The sequence below is a fragment of the Saimiri boliviensis genome, chromosome 19, assembly GCF_048565385.1.
Source record: "Saimiri boliviensis isolate mSaiBol1 chromosome 19, mSaiBol1.pri, whole genome shotgun sequence".
NCBI classification, from domain to species: domain Eukaryota; kingdom Metazoa; phylum Chordata; class Mammalia; order Primates; family Cebidae; genus Saimiri; species Saimiri boliviensis.
In genome coordinates, this window is record NC_133467.1 from 37,532,822 (window position 1) to 37,552,154 (window position 19,333).

General features: G+C 41.2%; 1 protein-coding gene across 1 annotated transcript; it reads right to left on the reverse strand.

Annotated features, from left to right (window-relative positions):
• Window positions 1-9,105: 9,105 nt before the first annotated feature.
• On the reverse strand, window positions 9,106-10,373 carry LCE7A (late cornified envelope 7A). The gene is made up of 2 exons (XM_074390160.1): window positions 10,341-10,373; window positions 9,106-9,677 (listed from the first exon to the last, which is right to left on the reverse strand). Exon 2 carries the CDS (start codon window positions 9,654-9,656, stop codon window positions 9,372-9,374), a length of 285 nt encoding a protein of 94 aa, XP_074246261.1. The 5' UTR covers window positions 9,657-9,677; window positions 10,341-10,373; the 3' UTR covers window positions 9,106-9,371.
• Between the last annotated feature and the right edge of the window lie 8,960 nt (window positions 10,374-19,333).

A 19,333-nucleotide genomic window follows, 5' to 3' on the forward strand; every position in this document is an offset into this window, starting at 1 on the left:
AGTCTGGCAACAAATATGAAATTTTGGTCACATTGTTAATGAATACGTCGAGAAACAGATATTTTCATATTCTGTTAAGGAGATTTCATTTTACAATCATGTAATAGGATAGTATATAGCTAATAAAAGCATAGAATCCACTTGTAGATGATGCTATGAAAAATTCTCCTATGTAGTCAAAGAAAGAAGCAATCCAGTAAACAATGTGTTAGCATATCCCTTTTCTTACAGAAAAGAATGTAAAGATATATACAAAATAAGATAAATGTATACATTAGTATATTTCAGTATACGTAAACATTTTCCTAGAAGAATCACATACACACAAACTATTTGAATTTTTAACCCTGATGCATAGCAGTTTATTAAAATTAAGCTAATGAAGGCTATCTAGGAGGTGAGGATAGGTATATTTTCTGCTCACCATTTAATTTCTAGCTCCAACACACTGTATGGAACATCCTAGGTACCAAATCCACATTTAGTGAATAAATACGTGGAAGAATAATTTTACCAGTACATTAACTTGGAACTCTTTGTGTTCCTATTCTTCAGCCTGACTACTACTTGGTGGAGTCCTTGTTTTTTTTTTTCTCCTCCACCTACACTTATTTTCTTGCTTGGAATGTTCAGTCTCCTGACTAGGAAGGCCATCTATATGTCAATGATGATGATGGTGTCTATTAATAACAGCTCAGACATCTCACTAGAACTTCAGACTTTCATATCCAACTGCTTATTTAATATTCTCACACAATATCTAATAGACATCTCATATTTAACTTGCTCACACCTGAGCTATTGATATTTTCCTGAAAACATCCTCTATCCCTAGACATCTCAGCTCAGAAGATGCTAACGCTACTCCATTCGCCCAAGCACAAGAATTTTGAGTCCTCCTTGGCTTCCGTTTTGTATAACTCAACTCGGTTAATATCAGTAAATGCTGTTGACTTCAAAGTGAATCCATCTGCCTTTGTGGCCAGCCTACTCTGAGACACCATGATCTCTTGCTAACTTTTTAAAAATATATTTTATTGTATTTTAGGTTTGGGGGTACATGTGAAGAACACGCAAGATTGTTGCATAGGTACATACATGGCAATGTGGTTTGCTGCCTTCCTCTCCATCACCTATATCTGGCATTTCTCCTCATGTTATCCCTCCCAAACCCCCCACCTCTCAGTGTCCCTCCCCTAGTTCTGCTGACACAAGAACAGAAAAATCAAACACCGCATGTTCTCACATCATGTGTGGATGTGGGGGTCAATGATGCAGGGCCTTGTGGGTTATTGTGAAGACTTCAATTTACCCAGCAAGGCATGGAGAGCCACTTCAGGTTTTTTCAACAGGAGAATTACATGACGTGATTTATGTTTTAAAGTCCACCCCAACTGCCCTCCTGAAAATAGACAATAGCAGACCAAGAATAGAGCAGAGATATCAGTTAAAAGCTGATTAGAAAGTCAGCAAGAAATCCACGAATGTCCACTGCAGCCCTGTTTACAATAGCAAAGTCTTGGAACCAACCCAAATGCCCATAGATGATAGACTGGACAGGGAAAATGTGGCACATATACACCATGGAATACTATGCAGCCATAAAAAATGAGTTCGTGTCCTTTGTAGGGACATGGGTGAACCCGGAAACCATCATTCTCAGCAAAATGACACAAGAACAGAAAATCAAATACCGCATGTTCTCACTCATAAGTGGGTGTTGAACAATGAGAACACATGGACACAGGGAGGGGAGCATCACACACTGGGGTCTCTGGGGAGGAACTAGGGGAGGGACAGCACGGGGTGGGGAGTTCTTGGCCCAGCTGGGAGGTTAAAAATGGGATCTTAAAGTAGTTTTGAGTTTCTCTTAATCAGTAAGCTCAACTATATCTTATTACATTTAGTGAGCCACAGCATTCATTTTCTGGGGACTGCCTGATGATAGAACTTACCTAATACTTAACTGTATTCTTATTTTACTATTGTTTTGTAGCACTTATACAATATTGGGAGAAATTAACTTATTTTTGTGCTATGAGAAACTAAATTTCTTCCTGTGTGTTTTTTGACCTTTGACTTTGTTATATTTCAGCCATATAGAAAATGTTAATTATGTAAACACATTTTAAAATATTTTATTTTACAGTTCTCCTTTGTTGTATTGTAAAACTGATCCCCATTTTGAAAGTATAGAAGAATACCCCCGGATTTTTCTCAAGAGTTAACTTTTAATGTTTTAACCCTTTAAGAATTCACCCTAGTATAAACTGAGAGGGGGTTTCTTGTTCATTCATGGCTTCCCAGTTGTAGCAACATCATTTATTGATTAATTTATTTTTTCCACGGATTTGAGGGTATGCTTATCATGTACTAGCTTCTTCTGTATATTTTGTCCCAGCTCTGAACTTGTTATCAGGCTCTATTGATCTGTCTGTATATTCATGGTCCAGAACTCACTATCTAACTATAATGCCTTATAATATAGTATAAATCAAGTAGAACTAGCTCCTACACATGACTTTTATTTTTAAGAATTGTCCTGGATATGTTTACATTTGTTCATTTGTGTGCCTTATTTTAATGTGGTTTTATTGAACTGTAACATACATGCATTGAGAATACAGCCCAATGCATTTCAGCCAATGCACTTGAACAAAGTAAAACATCGGCGTAACTACCACCCAAGTCAGGAAATAGAATGATACCTTTCCGCACAGTTTCTCCATCACAGAGTTCCAGAAACTGAATTGGCAAGAGAAAGACTGGCGAGGTTGTAGCTACCTCTGGCAATGAAAGCAGAAAGGCTCTGAAGTTGAGCTTTTTCTTGGTCAGGTTTTAGTGAAATTCTACAAAGGGGTGCACGTTGCCTCTTTGCCAGACTCAGACGGTCCTTCCACGTACGGTCTGGTTGTCCCTGCATCTGCTTGGTTTTTGCCAACTGAAGTGAACGCACTTCATCTCAGATGCTTCCGGAAGTGCTGCCTTGCCTCCCACATCTATTGCAGTCCCTTCCCATGGGCCTTAGACCTGAGGAGCACGTGGCTTTCCCCAGGAGCTGACTCTTCAGGGTAAAGATTTAAAATCAGAGACTGTGTCTGCTGAGGCACCTTTGTGTTCGATATGAGCAATTGTCACAGTTTCGATATTGTATGAAGACTGTCTTGACCAGAAAAATTTGCTATTTTATAGAACTATCACTGAATAAGGAAAAACAGAGGTGCTTGCTGTGCTGTTACGCTTTCAGACAAGCCTCCTGGCTGCTCCCCTTGCCTGCTCTCATTGCTGTCCCAAAGCCATGGATATATTCTCGAGCCACCCCAGGTCCATCTAGTAAGCTCTTTACCTCTGGGGCCAGTCGCCACCAAGATCAGAACAAGTACAGGGCCATCTCGGGTCCTCAATATTCTGAACAATCTGTGAATAATTTCTGAATTTGCATTAGCTTCTTGTGGTCTGTAAAAAGCCTGAAATAGAGCAGTGAGGTGACCAGCAGCATCTCCTGTGTGTCTCACCAGGTGAACTGGAACCAAAATTAAAGCTGCAGGCTTCAACTAAGCCCTCAATTGTCCTTCTTTGGGATCTGGAAACAGGTCCTCTCTGTCACGCTTCTGCTTTCAAGAGGTCGAGGTATCACAGCTTTTTCCTAACTACACTCTGCCTTTGGATCCCAACTTGAATCAGAACTATTCCCGGAGGTAACGGTGCTTCTCCCTTTTTTCTCCTCAGGCCTGATCAAGGTGATCAGCATATGAATACCCAATAAGCTGATGAGTATAAGAATTTTCAGGAAATCCCTGACTGCACATCGCAGCTGCAAAGTCCGGGTGAAGGCTTGGCTTTGCCGCCTCCTGGTGGAAGACACAGCCATCCTTAACAGTCCCGAAGCATGACAATGACTCCTCTTTAATTGATTTATCTTAGATATGAATGCCAGAAGTCTCCATGGAACTGTGTATGGGAAAGTGAGTGTGTGTGTGTGTGTGTGTGTGTGTGTGCAAGATAATCGGTGTGCCGGTTACCAATTTATTGTCCCTCAGCTCCAGACACACCCTCCGATTTGTGCTCTGGATAAACAGTGTAATCCCTTGAACCCTTTCTCCACTCAAGTGAGAACAATGCTGCCCTTTCTCCGTAGTAGGGGGCGCTGGAGGGACACCGCAGTTGGAAGAGGCAGGTAGGGAGAAGCGTATGGCCGTGCGATGGCGCCCACGGCTGTGGCAGGATCCTTTTGCCTCCTTGCAGCGTCGGCCTGAGGATGACTTTTTCACAGACTTCTCACCCTGAAACCAAAGCCCCTCCATGGCTGGAGCTGCCCATTATCAGCTGCATGGGCGTGGGGGAGGGGCAGTCCACACAGAGCTGCAGGCCCCCTTTGCAAGCCTCCTTGCTGTGCACTGCTCTGAAGGGAATCTTGGACCCCCACTGCACATCCAGGCCACGTGGTTCCCGATGTCAGCTTTGCCCTGCATTGGGAGAGTGACCTACTGTTTGCCGCTGTTGGAGGGTTTAACTCCAGACCTACCCCAGCTAGCTAAACCAGGGCACTTCCCTGCTGGCTGGTGACTGAACCTCACCTTTCCCAATAGGTGTGACCCCTTCTACTTTTGTCCTTCTTCGGGTACCCTCCCTGAGCCTTTTTCTTATGCCTTACAGTTTAGTCTTCTTTTATTATTGTTACTAATTCTTATGTTAAACTCCCTCTAACTTACTGCATTGCTTCTGTCTCCTGATCGAACTTGCTGCTACAGTGGAACAGCTTGGACCCGAAGCTTGGTTCTGTAGTTTGCCAGCTCTGGGGCCTTGAACACATTTCTTAACCTCAGATTCCTGGTCTATAAAGAGAAAGGACACAGTGCTTTTGTATGCAGTCACTGTGAGGATTAAATCAGATAGAACGTATTAATCTCCTTGCAAAGCGCTGGTACAGAGCTGGTGAGCAGTTACATAGGGCCAACTCCGAGAAAGAGAGAAGGGAAGGAAATAAAAAGGGTCCGAAAAGCAAAATAAGCCAGGAAAATGCCAGAGACAACAAAGGGTAGCAAAAAAAAAAAAAAAAAAAAGTGAACATAGACATATCAAGCTAAATCCAATTTATCAATATGCAATAAGGTTAGTAGGCAAAAGAGCAATAGGTCTTCCAATTTATTGAAAATAAACATTTTATACAGTACTTTAAAATTTAGGAAAAAAATTGAATATATTACCTTACTTAATCTTCAAAATAGATTAACTAGTTAGTGTCTCTTGTCATTGTTGACGTTTCCATTTTCAAATCTCTCAGATGAGGCTCGGAGAGGTTCCAAGCCACACTGCTGGCTTGTAGATTGGAGGGTCTCATCTCCCCGTGGAGCCTGTGGTCTTCCCGCCACTGCCCTCTTGTGGTATGGTGCACAGCAACACCTGATACTACACATACCACATTTCTGGCCCCCAGGCCTTGCAGAGGGTTTAGCGCTGGTAATTGCTGGTCAGTTTTTATTTAGGCCGACTTTGGTCCCCAAAGAAGACTACATGACATGAGAAGGTGTCCACCATAACTCAAAGTAGTATTTCTAATTATTGTCCCGACTTTTAAATTTTTTTTTGTTTTCTGTTATATTCATTAATAAACAAAAGCACACATATTGCTTACTAATGGAGGCTTGAATAACATTGCTCCAGAACTACATTTCCCAAAATTATTTGAACACAATATATGTCATATTTTAAATTTAATAATGAAATAATACATTTAACTTTGTTCAAGAAATACAGATAATGCCCCCTTTGTATTATGGTTGAGAAAAGAAATGCAAAGGTCTCACAAATGTATTTTCTCAGTAACACATCAAAGCGGAATACATTTGTGAAGTAAAGTTAATAATATTTACTAAGGTTGAATAGTGTCTCAGGAAGATGCTGATGTTGAAAAACAAGATATATCGGATGGACCAGAAACTCCGCATGCAAATCCACGACCAAGTTAAAGGTGATGTGTTTCCAGGTCAGATAATTTGTCAGTGACTTCTGGCCTTTTATTTTCTTAGGCATATTATTATTTTCTTAAATGCAGATTGTATGCTAAGAATAAAATTAGCATGTGTTGTTTTTATCACATCGATACTTATATTGTTTACAACATTTGTGAAGATAATTATCGCTTGCAATTATTATTTTCACAGAACACCTATTAACAGAGCATGGACTCTCTAGTAGTCTGTGGGAGACTTCAAATAGTTTTGCAAGTGCAACCATTTGTCTAATAGAATCTTACATTGAGACCACTATACATAAACAGACAGGAGCTTATTCATTTATTTAAATTTGTCTTTTACATTAAAATCAAGTACTTGAACAAGTGTAATCATTTGTCTAACAGAATCTGTATAGTGGTTGAGACCACTATACATAAACAGACAGGAACGTTTTCATTTATTTAAATTTATCTTTTACATTAACATTTATATCAGCTAGTTAAGAAAAATCGGGTTATGTTGATGAACATACAAAATTGAATTCATAAAATGTAGATTACAGTTGTAGTGTTATTCATTCGTCTCTCATCCACTCTTTTTCTGTATGTTTTCTTTGTGGTTGGGCTGTGCTGGTGAAATAAGAGTTACTTTGCAAATGGTCCTTGGGGCCCCTGCTTGGAGCTGTGCAGATTTTGCATTGCGCAACCCAGAGAGCACCAGTCACAGCACCAACTGTCCGACAGTTGTCAGGATTTGTTCCTTGCTGTTTTGGTTTTCAACAGCTTACTTGACAATTTCAGCATATTTTGCTATTAGATTAACCTCAATATTTGAAAAAAGAGTTAGAAAGGATTTGGAGACAATCAGCAGAAATGTCTGAGATCTGTTCACATTCCTTGATTGAAAAGTGTTTAATGACAAAAGAATCTTTAAAAAGCGACTGTGTCAGACAATGTAAGTGTTGAATAGAGAAATATTTGATAGGCTATGGCTCGACAAGATTTATGACATTATGTAAGGCAATGTAATGTATTATTCGCACATATGCAATGTGAGACAATCCTTGTTGCTATTCTTAACATTTTGAGATTCCTCAGTTCTAGTATAGTCATTATTTTGCCTTTACCCAAAATAAGCATTTATAAACATAAAACACATAAGGACAAGAAAATTTATGCTAGATACTAAGATTAGCTTTAGCATGATATTTTTATATATAGTGTAAGATTTATTTGCCAGCTGTTAAAATAATTTGTCATGAGCTGTTGATGCACCTGGACTTATCCAGTATTGTGTTTAATGCAGTGAGCTGTAATACAATTTATGTGAATAAAATTTTACATAACTAGATGTACAAACGGCGGGGTGGATTCTATACACAGTCGCACTCTGTAATATTGGGATTTTTGAGTGGGTTAATTAATCATACGTCTTTCCTCTGCAAACTCTTAAACAGTTGAGAAAGAGAATGGTTTAAGACAGAGAGTTTCTAAACCAGAGCTTTGGCAAATGTAACTTGTACCACAACCAAAATGAACTTTATAATATTTATTTCAAAGTCTAAATCTTGGGGCCTGCCTTGGGATAGAATTTGATCCACAGAGAGACATCCTTCCAGTAACCAGAGTGAGCACAGTAGAAAAGCCGAGACAAAGGCAGGCAGGTCTCTTGCCATTTCACCTCTCAGATGACTCACTCATTCTGCAGTGGAAAGGAGTGTGAGATGGAAGGGATCCTTTTAAAAATGAGGCTACAATACAGATAAAAATAACACTTTCCCCTAAATCAATAACTGTGATTAAAAAGTTAAAAACATACACAAAGATGTTTACTCTGCAATCTACTATTTAGACTAACTGATAGTTAACTAGTTAGGCTGACAGCCCAGGTGAACATGGAGAGCTGAGTGATAGCTCCTATACCTCTGTTGTCATTGTCACCTGTCACTAACATTTTTGAGCAGGCATTCTGAATATTCTCCAAAGTGTCAACACACACACACACACACACACACACACACACACACACAGAGAGAGAGAGAGAGAGAGAGAGAGAGAGAGAGAGAGAAATCTCAAGAACCCCTGAAGAACCTCTCTGGAATCCTACTGTTCCTTTTGTCATAGGTTGGAAACCACCAACCTGGAAGTCCTTCTCCTTGGACTGAGCATTGGAATATCAAGGATGGGGGTGAAGTCTGCCTTCATTCTAACCCTCAGAACTCCTAGTGTCTCTGGGTGCTTCAGGCCAGCCATGACCCTTAGCAATTGATTTTGGGCTAAGGGACAGCCTGGAACAGTCTCTCTTCCGCTAGGACATACTTAGTGGGTGGCATTCAGTGTGTGAGACACTCCTCCACCTGCAATCAGATGTTTTGACAGCGTAGCCGTGGTTTAGTTATTCTAAGCTGCGGATATGTGCCTGGGGTGCTGACCATAATTCTATTTCATCGTCTCCCGCTGACCTGATAGGCACTGAGTGTCTCAAGATTGTGGCTAAGCCCTGGAGGATGGGCAGAAGCATTGCTGTGGCCTGTGACCAATGCCTGCTCTTGGGTTGGGAAGGACATTGCTTTAAGAGCAGGCCCTACACCTATGCTGTTTGCCTTGTTGAATAAAAGAGGGAAAAACCTGAAAACGGTAGATAGCAACACCAAGGCCAGAGGTCTCCTGCGTATTGTGCTGACTGAGCAACGTACAAACTCCCCCCTTATCCTGGCTCCCGTGTGAAGACATGGCGTGAGGGACTCAGTTGAGCTACTATGTTCAAGGAACGTATTTCTCATGGTTTCTGAAACTGAGATCTGAGAAGTACAAGCATTGCTGTACCGTCTTCTTCCTGAGCATGAGATCCTCTCAAATAAGAAGGATCTGGGAAGCAAAATGTCCTCAATAAGTAGAAAGAAAACTCTGTGGTGGTGGCACCTGCCGCAGTGGCCGTGGAACAGGGTCACTTACATTTTGGAAACTCTCCCTAATCTTCCCTTCTGAATCTCTGCTTTTCGCAGCCCTCTCAAATAACTCAGATGTTGGGTCTACCTTGGTGGGAATTTCCACCTGGCTGGCACGTTGTGGGAGTCTGCTTAAATAACTCAGATTAAGGTGAGCTTTTCAGAGCTGAGGATGGAGTCTCGACGAACACCCATAAGAAGAGGACATCAGGAAAGATAAGCTTTATTTTAGCACACGGATCATGCTTCAAAAAGCAGCTTTTTCTCTTGCATGCAGGTCTCCTTGATCTAGGAACAGAGCCAAGGCCAAGAGCCCTGAGGTTCTCATCAAAAAGGGGAAACCATCACCTATGGAGCCAGGCAACTGCGTTCAGGAGGAAAAGGAAGGAGGAGGGTAAGAGTGAGGGAAGACATCAACTCAGGGCTTGACCTTGGCTGTGATTCTTTGGTTCCTGAAAGGTCACAGGTCAGCTGCAGTCCCCAGAGCTATGGCAATGGGAACATCTGGAAGACTCGTGCTCATAGCAGTCAGAATGCTGGGGCTGACGCAGGTAGAATCGTGGAAACCGGAGTGAAACTAGAGAGCAGTGGCCTCCAAAGCCAGAAATACAACAACTGGGAACAGAGCAGGAGGGAGCTGGAGGCGGGCGTGGAGCTGGACACGAAGCAGAAGCCTGAGGGGCCTGCAGGGGGCACTTGGGTGGATATTTGGGGAGGCACTTGGAAGGGAGCTGGTGTTTCTGATAGGACATCTTGGAGAAAGTCCAGTTACTCTAAAAAGCAATGCAAACATTTCAAAAGCCCAATTAATATAAACCTTGTTTGTATCAACATTTTTCTACAGAGTTTGAAATTCTACAGTTGAATATGTGGCTCCGGAAAGCCACATCATTATAGGCAGAGCAGCCCTGCTTTCCTGACACAGGGGAGATTCAGCAGTGATTAAGTTAGTTTGGTGACACCTTCTTCTCAGCCTGGCTTGATTCTCTCAAGAATCCTGACTTCAAAGGCAACAGCTTAGGGCACTAGGTAGTCCCCTAAATCTTCAGTTACTTATTATGATATCCCCTAATTTATGCATTCTAAAAACCACATTCTTAACCTGAGTCCATGGTTACATCTCCTCTCATCATCATCTCCCTTTTTTTGTTTTTGCATCACCGGCTGTGCCTTTAGCCCTAGTCTTCACTCCTGTGTGGCTGTCTCTTGTCCTACAAATGAGCTCCTCTTACCCCTCCCGACTCTGCACGGCTCCAATCTCTGCTTAACTTCACTCCTGGGTTTGCTGCTTTTGAACCACCTTGATGATTGCCATGAATCTGGTCTTCCTGGAATGACCAATTTTCATTCTCTCCAGCCTCAAATGGCTTTTCCCAAAGGAGGTGTCACAGCCCCACTCATCCCCAAACTGCCATCAGATCGGTAAAAGCACTCACCTTGTCCTCGTAACCTTGGCAAGCGATGGGACTGAGGATACACCGTGAGTGGAAGCCTTTTATACACACACTGTGCTGAACTCAAGGGAATGAGCCACGGATGATGTGAAAACTGTTTCCCAACCAGGTGGTTGTGATGACAACTTTCCACATTCCAGTGACTCTGTCATTCTGTCACTTTGTCACCCTGTGTCACTACCAGATCCCCCAGAGCATCCTTCCCCTTCATAAACCCTCAGTATTTCCATAAAGATTGGAAGATCATGACTTAGAAGGATATTTATAATGACATAGCTTGGGAATTGAAATTAGAGTTTCCGGAGGAATCCAAGGATGACTGGCCATCTAAAGTCACAGATGTTGGATCAGTGCAGGCACTGATCGGGGTTTCTGCAGGTTTTATCAATAAGATTGGAACCAATAATCTAAGCACACATATGCCACTACTGAGGGCTCAGTGCATTTGATTCAGATACCAAAGTACCTAAAATATTGATCAACAATGTGACATCATGGAAAGTCCCCGCTGCAAGGTGTTTTAGGTTACTTCCACTCTACATAGACCAGGAACATATAGCCAGAGGGGGCAAAGGAGGCCTCAGAGTTGTGCAGAGTCTGAACTAGAAGCTACATCTTCTAACTCTCTGGGATCATGAATTTGGGCCCCCATTTCACGGCCCCTTCTTTTGGATTTGCTTGGGTACATCCACTAGAATTTGCTTCTCCCCTGCCCACAGGCTTCCTCCTTTCTTCATGCCACTCCCCACCCGGATCTCTTTTCTTAGTTCATTGTTTCAACTACTCGTTCACCAATATGATAAACTTTCTTTTGTTACCGTTTGGCTTGTCACTGCATTAGACTGGCAAAGCCTCATCTCTGGCTGTATTCTCCCTGCCATGACTACTTGCTATAAAAATGAAAACAAAAACAGACATTTTGGCAGGCTGACCCCATCAGAAAATCATCATCCACCTTGGCTGGTCCAAAACATGGATTGATGGTCCCCATATATCCCCCTGTATTCACCATACACATCCATCATGCCTTTTCTTTTCCCTTGAACCTTCCAAACCTTCACCACTGCCTCCAGATAGATGGTACTGCCTCCACCACACGGAGCAAAGAGCTGCTGTCAAACGTAAAGTGCTCTGCTTCCTGCTCCTAAGTCTTCAAGTCCACTGACATCTGCAGCCATCCTTCATGACTTCCTGTGTTGCCGGGGAGGAATGGCCCCTTGTATTTTCCAACATCTATCCCTACCCCTCTGCGCTGGATCCTTGCATCTTCAACCTCAACTGTATTGTTTCTCCTGTGAAATGCTCCCATGGCATCCTGTATTCCGGGTAACACTTGCTTATATTTGTTTTTCAATATCTATCTTTCTGGATAGAATGAAATCTCAACGTTCATGTGTTCACTCTTTATCCCTAGTACCTATACAGTATCTGACATAATGCAAGTGCTCCGAAATATTTGTTTAATGAATTAATAGTTGATCTGTGGTTGAGGCAAAGGTCTCCCCTCCTTTCACTCCTTGGGAGAGAGCAGCCTGGGAGGCAAGGTCAGTGGCAGGCCTGTGGGGCAGGTGTGGGAGGCTGCTCCTGGGATAGAGTCAGCAGCACGATCTTTGCACTGCGACGCTCTGGTCCTTGCTCTGCTGCTCCCTCTGGGTTTCAGGAGAGGCTGGACCAGATGATCTCAGGTGTATCTTCAAGAAGGTATTTTGTTTACGAGCCTCAGACCTCCACAGAGCTCACACTCAGCCCAGGTCTGTATTTACCAGTCTGATCTTGTCCCTGAACATATTTTATCTGGGATTGGAAATGGCAGTGTATTTGATGAAGTGGGTAGAGATGATGGCTGGAATGTTGACTATGTCAGGGTGTGAAATACTAATAGTTGAAACTGATAGTTACTTTCAAGTAGGTCACATTATGGCGGAGGAACGCCAGACAGTTTATTCAGTTTCTTCCACTTGTCAAAGGAAATGACTTACTTAACATCTTGCCTTGATGTGCTGAAGCAGAGTGTAGTGTATACATGTGATTCTCGCCTGGTTGTACCTCTTCTGGCTGAGTGTGAGCCGCCGAAGCCCAGATCTATAGAGATAGGCAAAATAATGCTCTTTCCCTGCAATATTCTCAACAAAAATTATTACAGATATTTTTTAAAAGGTTGGAAAACACCATTCTATTGTATTGGTCTAATAACCATCAATGACCTTCTGGTTCAATAATGAAAAATTATTTATCTTGACAGAAATTCCATTATTGTGGTAACTTTTCAAATGCTATTTTTAAAGATATTCTTTTTTTTATTAAATGCCTGATACATGCAGAGTTTTGTGAATTCAAAGAAGATTAAGATATTTCCTTGTCCTTAGAGAATGGTCCAAGTGAGATGATGTGAGAGAAAGAAAGGTAATTAACATTTATTCTCAACCTAGCATCCATCAAATATGTTATTTGAATTATCACAGTATAATAGCTCTGAGTGTCTTACTGTCAATCCCATTTTACAGGTTTTTTTAAAAAATGAGGCTCGTGGCTCATGCCTGTAATCACAGCACTTTGGGAGGCTGAGGCAAGCGGACCACCTGAGGTCAGGAGTTCAAGACCAACCTGGCCAACATGGCAAAACCCTGTCTCTATTAAAAATACAAAAATTAGCTGGGCGTGGTGGCAGGCATCTGTAATCTCAACTATTCGGGAGGCTGAGGCAGGAGAATCACTTGAACCTGGGAGGTGGAGGATACAGTGAGCAGAGATCGTGCCACTGCACTCCATCCAGCTTAGAGAATAGAGTGAAACTCTGTCTCAAAAAAAAAAAAAAAAAAAAAAAAAGAGAGAGACTCAAAAACATTATAAAACATATCCATGTATCAAGTCCCAATGCCCTGATTCTGGGTGGCAGACTCTTTCAGCTTCTGTGCTGTGTAAGATGTGAAGCCAGTGCAGTAGGCAATGGTGGACGCATGGAGACAGGACTGGAGAGTGCGCAAAGGCGGAAACTTGTACTGCCTGGGAGTGCGTCTCTTGGAAGATGAATGGGAGTCAATCGGGGTGAAGGGGAAACTGGCATTCTAGCAAAAGGGTAGAAGAATTGACACAGGCACAGAGATGTGGATGAGCTTGGTCTGTTCTGGAAACAGATCGTGGCCATAATACTGGGCACATAAGAGTCAGAGGTGGAATGTTTGCTGGGCAGAAAGGAAGGAGAGGCCTAAAACATTAAAAGCTTTACTTGCTGCATTGTGTGATTTTAGCATACATTTATGGCTTCCAATTTACATTTCTTAAAACTCTGCTGCTTAGGATGCTCAACCATCATCTCTTTTGAGAGCCTCCAGACAGCATGAGCTTCTCTGCCTTTGTGCACGTCCCAGCCCTCCCTCCATGCCTCCCCCATAGCCTATTGTGTCAGCTTCATGTCTTCGCACAGCATACGAGCTGGGACAATACGGGTCTCAGAATCAGGGCATTGGTTTTTGAGCTGTGGATACATTATTTAATGTTTTTTGAGCTTCATTTTTTAAAAAAATCTATAAAATGGGATTAACAGTAAGAAACTCATAGAGCTATTGTAATGTGATAATGTAATTAACATGTTTGATGAATAGGAGGTTGAGAATAAATTTTAATTCCCATCCCATCAATATGAAGGTTCCAGAAATTTGAGCTCCACTTAAAATACCATTAATCCTTGACTGTTTGGGCTGCCTGGGAAGGAGACCCTGAGAAGACAATATTGGGAGCCTTGTGCCTACCCTCTGCTGCAATCAGAGTAATTACACCTTTACCTACTTTATATATTGGAGACAGATATATGATTTAATGTGAAAATAGGGTGATTCGGCTTTCAAAATTTGACCAGAGACAGCGGGGCATCTCTGACCATTTAAACAAGAGAGAAGTATGATCAGATTTACATTTTAAAAAGATTACTAGGATAAGGTGGTCTTAGATGTCTTCATTTGGTTATCCACAAAGCTGAAGTCTGTGGTGAATGACCAGCCTGATGGTTCAATGAGGATCAGAGTTGGACTTGGGGGAGCAGCTTTGTTGATGAGTTTCTAGAAAAGGGGAATTGTTGGAAGATGACTGGAAGGTCTTTGCTTGGCCAAGGCCATCTGGGCACAGCTGGTGCATTCCTGGACTCCCATGCACTTCCCATTCTCATCTGCCCATGCACTTCCTCACCATCCTGCCTGTCTGAGGATTCAAGAATGTTAAGGATTCCCATCTGGCCTGGGTGTGCCCGTTAATAGAAGGGTGAGGTGCCAGCCAAGCTAGCATTGGCATGCAAGAGATTCTTATCAAGCTAATTCCTAAGTGATGAGAGAAAGGAAAACAAGGATTATCCTTCCACCTGAGCAGTCAACCCTTTGAACAGCCGTCCTATGGGCCAGAATCTCAGTGGGCAGGGAGCATATGTGGGTCTGATTGGCAGACAGCACTGGGAGAGGATTTATGGTCCTCGAAAGGATGACGGGATTCATATCAGGACCACTGAGGGATCAATGCTTTCTGGGTTTCTCTTGGAGCACAGAGAATGGTCATGACCCATGATCAATAACCTGCCTTATGGTCCTGTGCCCATCTCAGTTAGTGGGTAGAAGAAAGGGACGATAACTATTCAGTATAACATATTCTCACCACCTCTATTGGTTGGCCTCAAAACAGTCATTCCACTCTATCTGTATAGTGTGAACTAGAGAGGTAGGCCCATCATGTGTAATATGGTGGTTAAAAGAATTAACTGTGCACAAAGAAACCAACGCAGTGCCCAACAATCAACAACTATTCTGTGAGCTGCGATTACAACTATAAGCATTATTGTTACAGTCTCAGTTATTTTCCAGATGCTGAGCACATTCCTGTGGGATTGGGGGAGGCACGTCAATATCATCTGGTACCAGCACTCTGGCCCCGCTTTTCTTTAACGTCTTTAGTTGCAGACATTCTTCCCTTGGGTAGAAGCAGCAGGTCATCCCTGGAGCATAGGCCTAGTCCTGACTCCGACCAGCCATGGACCGTTTTCCTCTTCTGGGCCTCAGGCTGTTCATTTGTAAAATGAGTGTTGCTGTTTTCATCTTGATCACGGAGGTAATTATGAGATCTCTGTGCTTGTGGTTGCTCTAGACCCTATTAGAGCCTGGGTGACTCCCTGATTTATCGTCTCTGATAGCTTCGCCAATCCTTCTCTGTAACACATGGAACAGTGGCCTCTTTGGATCCTGGGCCCCACCCTGGCTTTTTGGTTAACTTCAGCGAATGAAGCCATAGCTAAAACATCTTATCAGGAGCCTGTATTTACACATGTCACCATCAAGTGACGCCTGTTAATCCTAAAATAGGAAGGGATGAAGAATGATCATCTTGCCTGTCATTTGCTTCCCACCCAAGAATATATTTCTAAATAAGACTGTATTTCCAAGATCCCAAGAATGTATTTCGAAATCTCCCAAGAAAGGAGACTCCACTGCCTACAATGACAGAATTTTCTGACTCCCGTGAAACTTCATGTCTTTTTGCAGATGTTAAAGAAAGATGGGTTCCCCCAACTAAGATGAGCAGAACAGATCTGTGACTTCACTGCCCTCCTACTCTTGGGGACAGCTGTTCTGTTACCATCTCTGGCTCATCACAACCCCATGCCATTGACCTCTCCATCATTTTCTCCATCGTGCCTAAAGGAGGTAACCCAGCTGGACTGTATCTTTCATCCTGCAATTAAACATCTTAAGAGAAAGGTAGGGAAGGTGAATCTCTCTTATCACCATCCTTCACCTCAAAGGGCAGTGTCAGGAACGGATACCTGAGGGTGTTTCAAAGTCCCTGGGGACTGCTTCTAAACATCTAGTGCCTTTTTTTCTTTTTAACTTATCTGTTCTTTATTTAGTCTAAACAATATAGCATTTAAAATAACATATTGAATATCAAATATATAAACTTTTTCTGTCAAAATAAAGTTTTCTGAATTAAAAGATGTAAAAAATATGTAAGATTTTAAACATTTTTTAAAAGCATCAAGTTAGATATATTCTAAATGAAATGAATTATACCACTTACCTAGTTTCGTTGTTGCTATAAACTTAAAAATTTTTGTATATAGGAAATTTTAAAAATACATGTATTTATTTAGTGGAAAAAACTTGTGCTGTATATATTTAGCATGTACGACATACTGTTTTGAAATAACGTGTACATTGTGCAATGAGTAAATCAAGCTAATTAGCATGCATTATCTCACATACCATTTTTTTTGTGGTGAGAACACTTAAAAATACGTATATATTTATGTAGAGCTCTTATACATAAAATTTACATATATGTAGATTTATAGAACATTTTGTATAAAATATAAAGTCTGCATTTTTCATTACTTAGTACTATAAAACAAAGTACGATATACATACAGTATTAAAATGAAGCCATATGAAAGCCATATTAAAAAGGTACTCTTGGCTGGGCACAGTGGCTCACATCTGTGATCTCAGCACTTTGGGAGACCGAGGTGGGTGGATCATTCGAGGTCAGGAGTTGCAGATCAGCCTGGCCAACATAGCGAAACCCCATCTCTACTAAAAATGCAAAAAATTAGCCAGGTGTGGTGGCAGGCACCTGTAATCCCAGCTACTTGGGAAGCTGAGGCAGGAGAATTGCTTGAACCCGGGAGGTGGAGGTTGCAGTGAACTGAGATCGTGCCATTGAAATCCACTCTGGGCAACAGAGCCAGACTCCTTCTAAAAGGCACTATTAATATTGGCATTTCTGATGTACAGGCATATTTTAGGAATTGTGAATAGTGAAATGTAGACTTTATAAAGAAAATAATAATTAAATCATTAGTTTATTTTTCAGGGTAGTAATTTTGAAATCAGTTTAACACAGACTAATAAGTGTATCTATAGAATAATACATTGATTGAACACTTAGCACAGGGAATCCAAGTACTTACTAGAGAAAGCCGAATAGGCCAAAATAGTAAGTAATATTCTTGTCAAAGAAAAATGATTTCTGTAAAACTTTTTAAAAAATTGTCATTTGGTTAGAAATGCAATGCAGAAAAAAAGATGTTCTTAAACTTTGAGCTTTACATAATCAACTCAACATTGAGATTTTGTGTTTTTCCTAGGGAAAAATGGGAATCTTTTCAAAAATCTCTCACACAAATATATTGAACATTCTTTTACCCTATAAAGAAGGAGGCATCTAAACTTTTTTTAAACTATAGATTTTATGACGGTGAGTAGGTGGATATCTATCAAGTTTCTCCGGAAGTGTTTCTTCTCACAAAGTGGACTTTTTGCACTATAAACTGGGCAGTCCTTTAACGTAGTACTCACTTTTGCTCTCAAATAAAAGAAATCCCTGCCACCATATTTAATTTCTTAAGTAGTGTAATTTTAATCGCTCCCAAAATGCAGTCTTGCTGAAGAGTCTGAAAACGTCTTCATAGTTTTGCTGACTCTAGAATTACAATTCTGAAAACTTCTTCTAAGAAAATTAAGAATAATTATAAATGGGAATGATTATTTTAAATTACAATGGACAGCAAGTTCAAAAACAACATAAAAGCCTACTATTCGAGAACTGGTTATGCAGACCACAATGTGTTAGTGGCTGTCATTTGTAAGTTGTGTCGATCAATATTTACCAGCGTGGAAGAGTATTGACAATCACTCTTGTTCAATTTTACCATTTACTTAATAGTAAAAAAAAAAAAAGCAGGTTATAAAATTCTCTAAAATGAACCCATTTTGTGATGTTTAAAGGTTTACAAATACATCTATGAAATGATTAGCCATGATTATTTTTAGGTGATAGGATTTTAGGTTGGTCTTAGTCATCTGTAAGCTTATCTCCATTAACAAATCTTTATACAAGTGTGTGTCATTTGTTTAATGAGAAAAAGCATGCATGTGAAATTATAATTATATATAATTATGATGCATATCTGCATATATATGTGTTTATTCACAAGGGTAACATCATGTCCCAGCAATGAGGAGAATTACTAAGCTCTGGAAATGAGAATTCTACATACTGGATATTACAGATTGAAATTCTATTCTGAGTCTGGTCAATATAATCTATTGGGTTGGGTACTTTGTTAAAAAATTAAATACTTTCAATGTCCCACCAAAAATGTAGATCAGCAAAAATATTTATATGAGCTTCTATTTAGATGCATCATAGTTGAGCTTCAAGTCCCCGTTCAGGCCTGTGTATTTTACATCATGCTCCCCTCATCTCAAACTACCAGACCCAGACTTTTCCCAGAGGTACAATCTTTTGGTAGCTGATGTTAAATACCTAAAGCTGGTTTGAATTATCATGGAGACTTGGGGTTGTGAACTGTGTGACATCTCTCATCTTACACCTGTCACTCCAGCCAAATTGAAATTCACACCATTGGCAAGTACTGCCCTTGTTACGCATTTGTTTATGGTGGCTGCTGAGTCTTCCACCTGGATGATCTTTCCTCCTCACTCCACCTCCAAGCACCAAGGTCTCCTATCTTGAGAGGTCTTACTTAAATGCTTCCTGTCCCAGGAAGTCTCTTCTCCCCACTCCCAAGCGGAATACTCTCTTTCCTTCCAAGGCCTGGGAAGGTGTTTACCTTTGATTTACACCATCAAATGGGTTTCCTCTCTCTGCTGTCTTTGACCTTATGTACTTTTTAAATTCCTGTTTTCGTTTTTTCTGAACACAAAATGAGAGATAAAAATAAGTTCATCAGCTTAAAATGATATTTGTAAAGTTCATTCTTTGTAGATAATCGCCGAGTTAAAAACGAGGAAACTGAGGCCAGCACAAGAAAATTAGATGCCAATTCCGATTTATTTTCGCTCCCGGGCGAGGTTCTGCAGTCCTGGGGAGAGGGGCCAGGGAAGTCGCACTGGTTGCTCTCAGGAGAGGGGGTTTTATAGGGAGTGAAGGCGTTTGATTGGATTTGGGGAGACAGGATGTGGACAGTGGGAGCTGCT

Bases quoted from the DNA above. Each gene is read 5' to 3' on its own strand.
- LCE7A (XM_074390160.1), bottom strand. From the start codon at position 9,656: ATGTCCTATCAGAAACACCAGCTCCCTTCCAAGTGCCTCCCCAAATAT.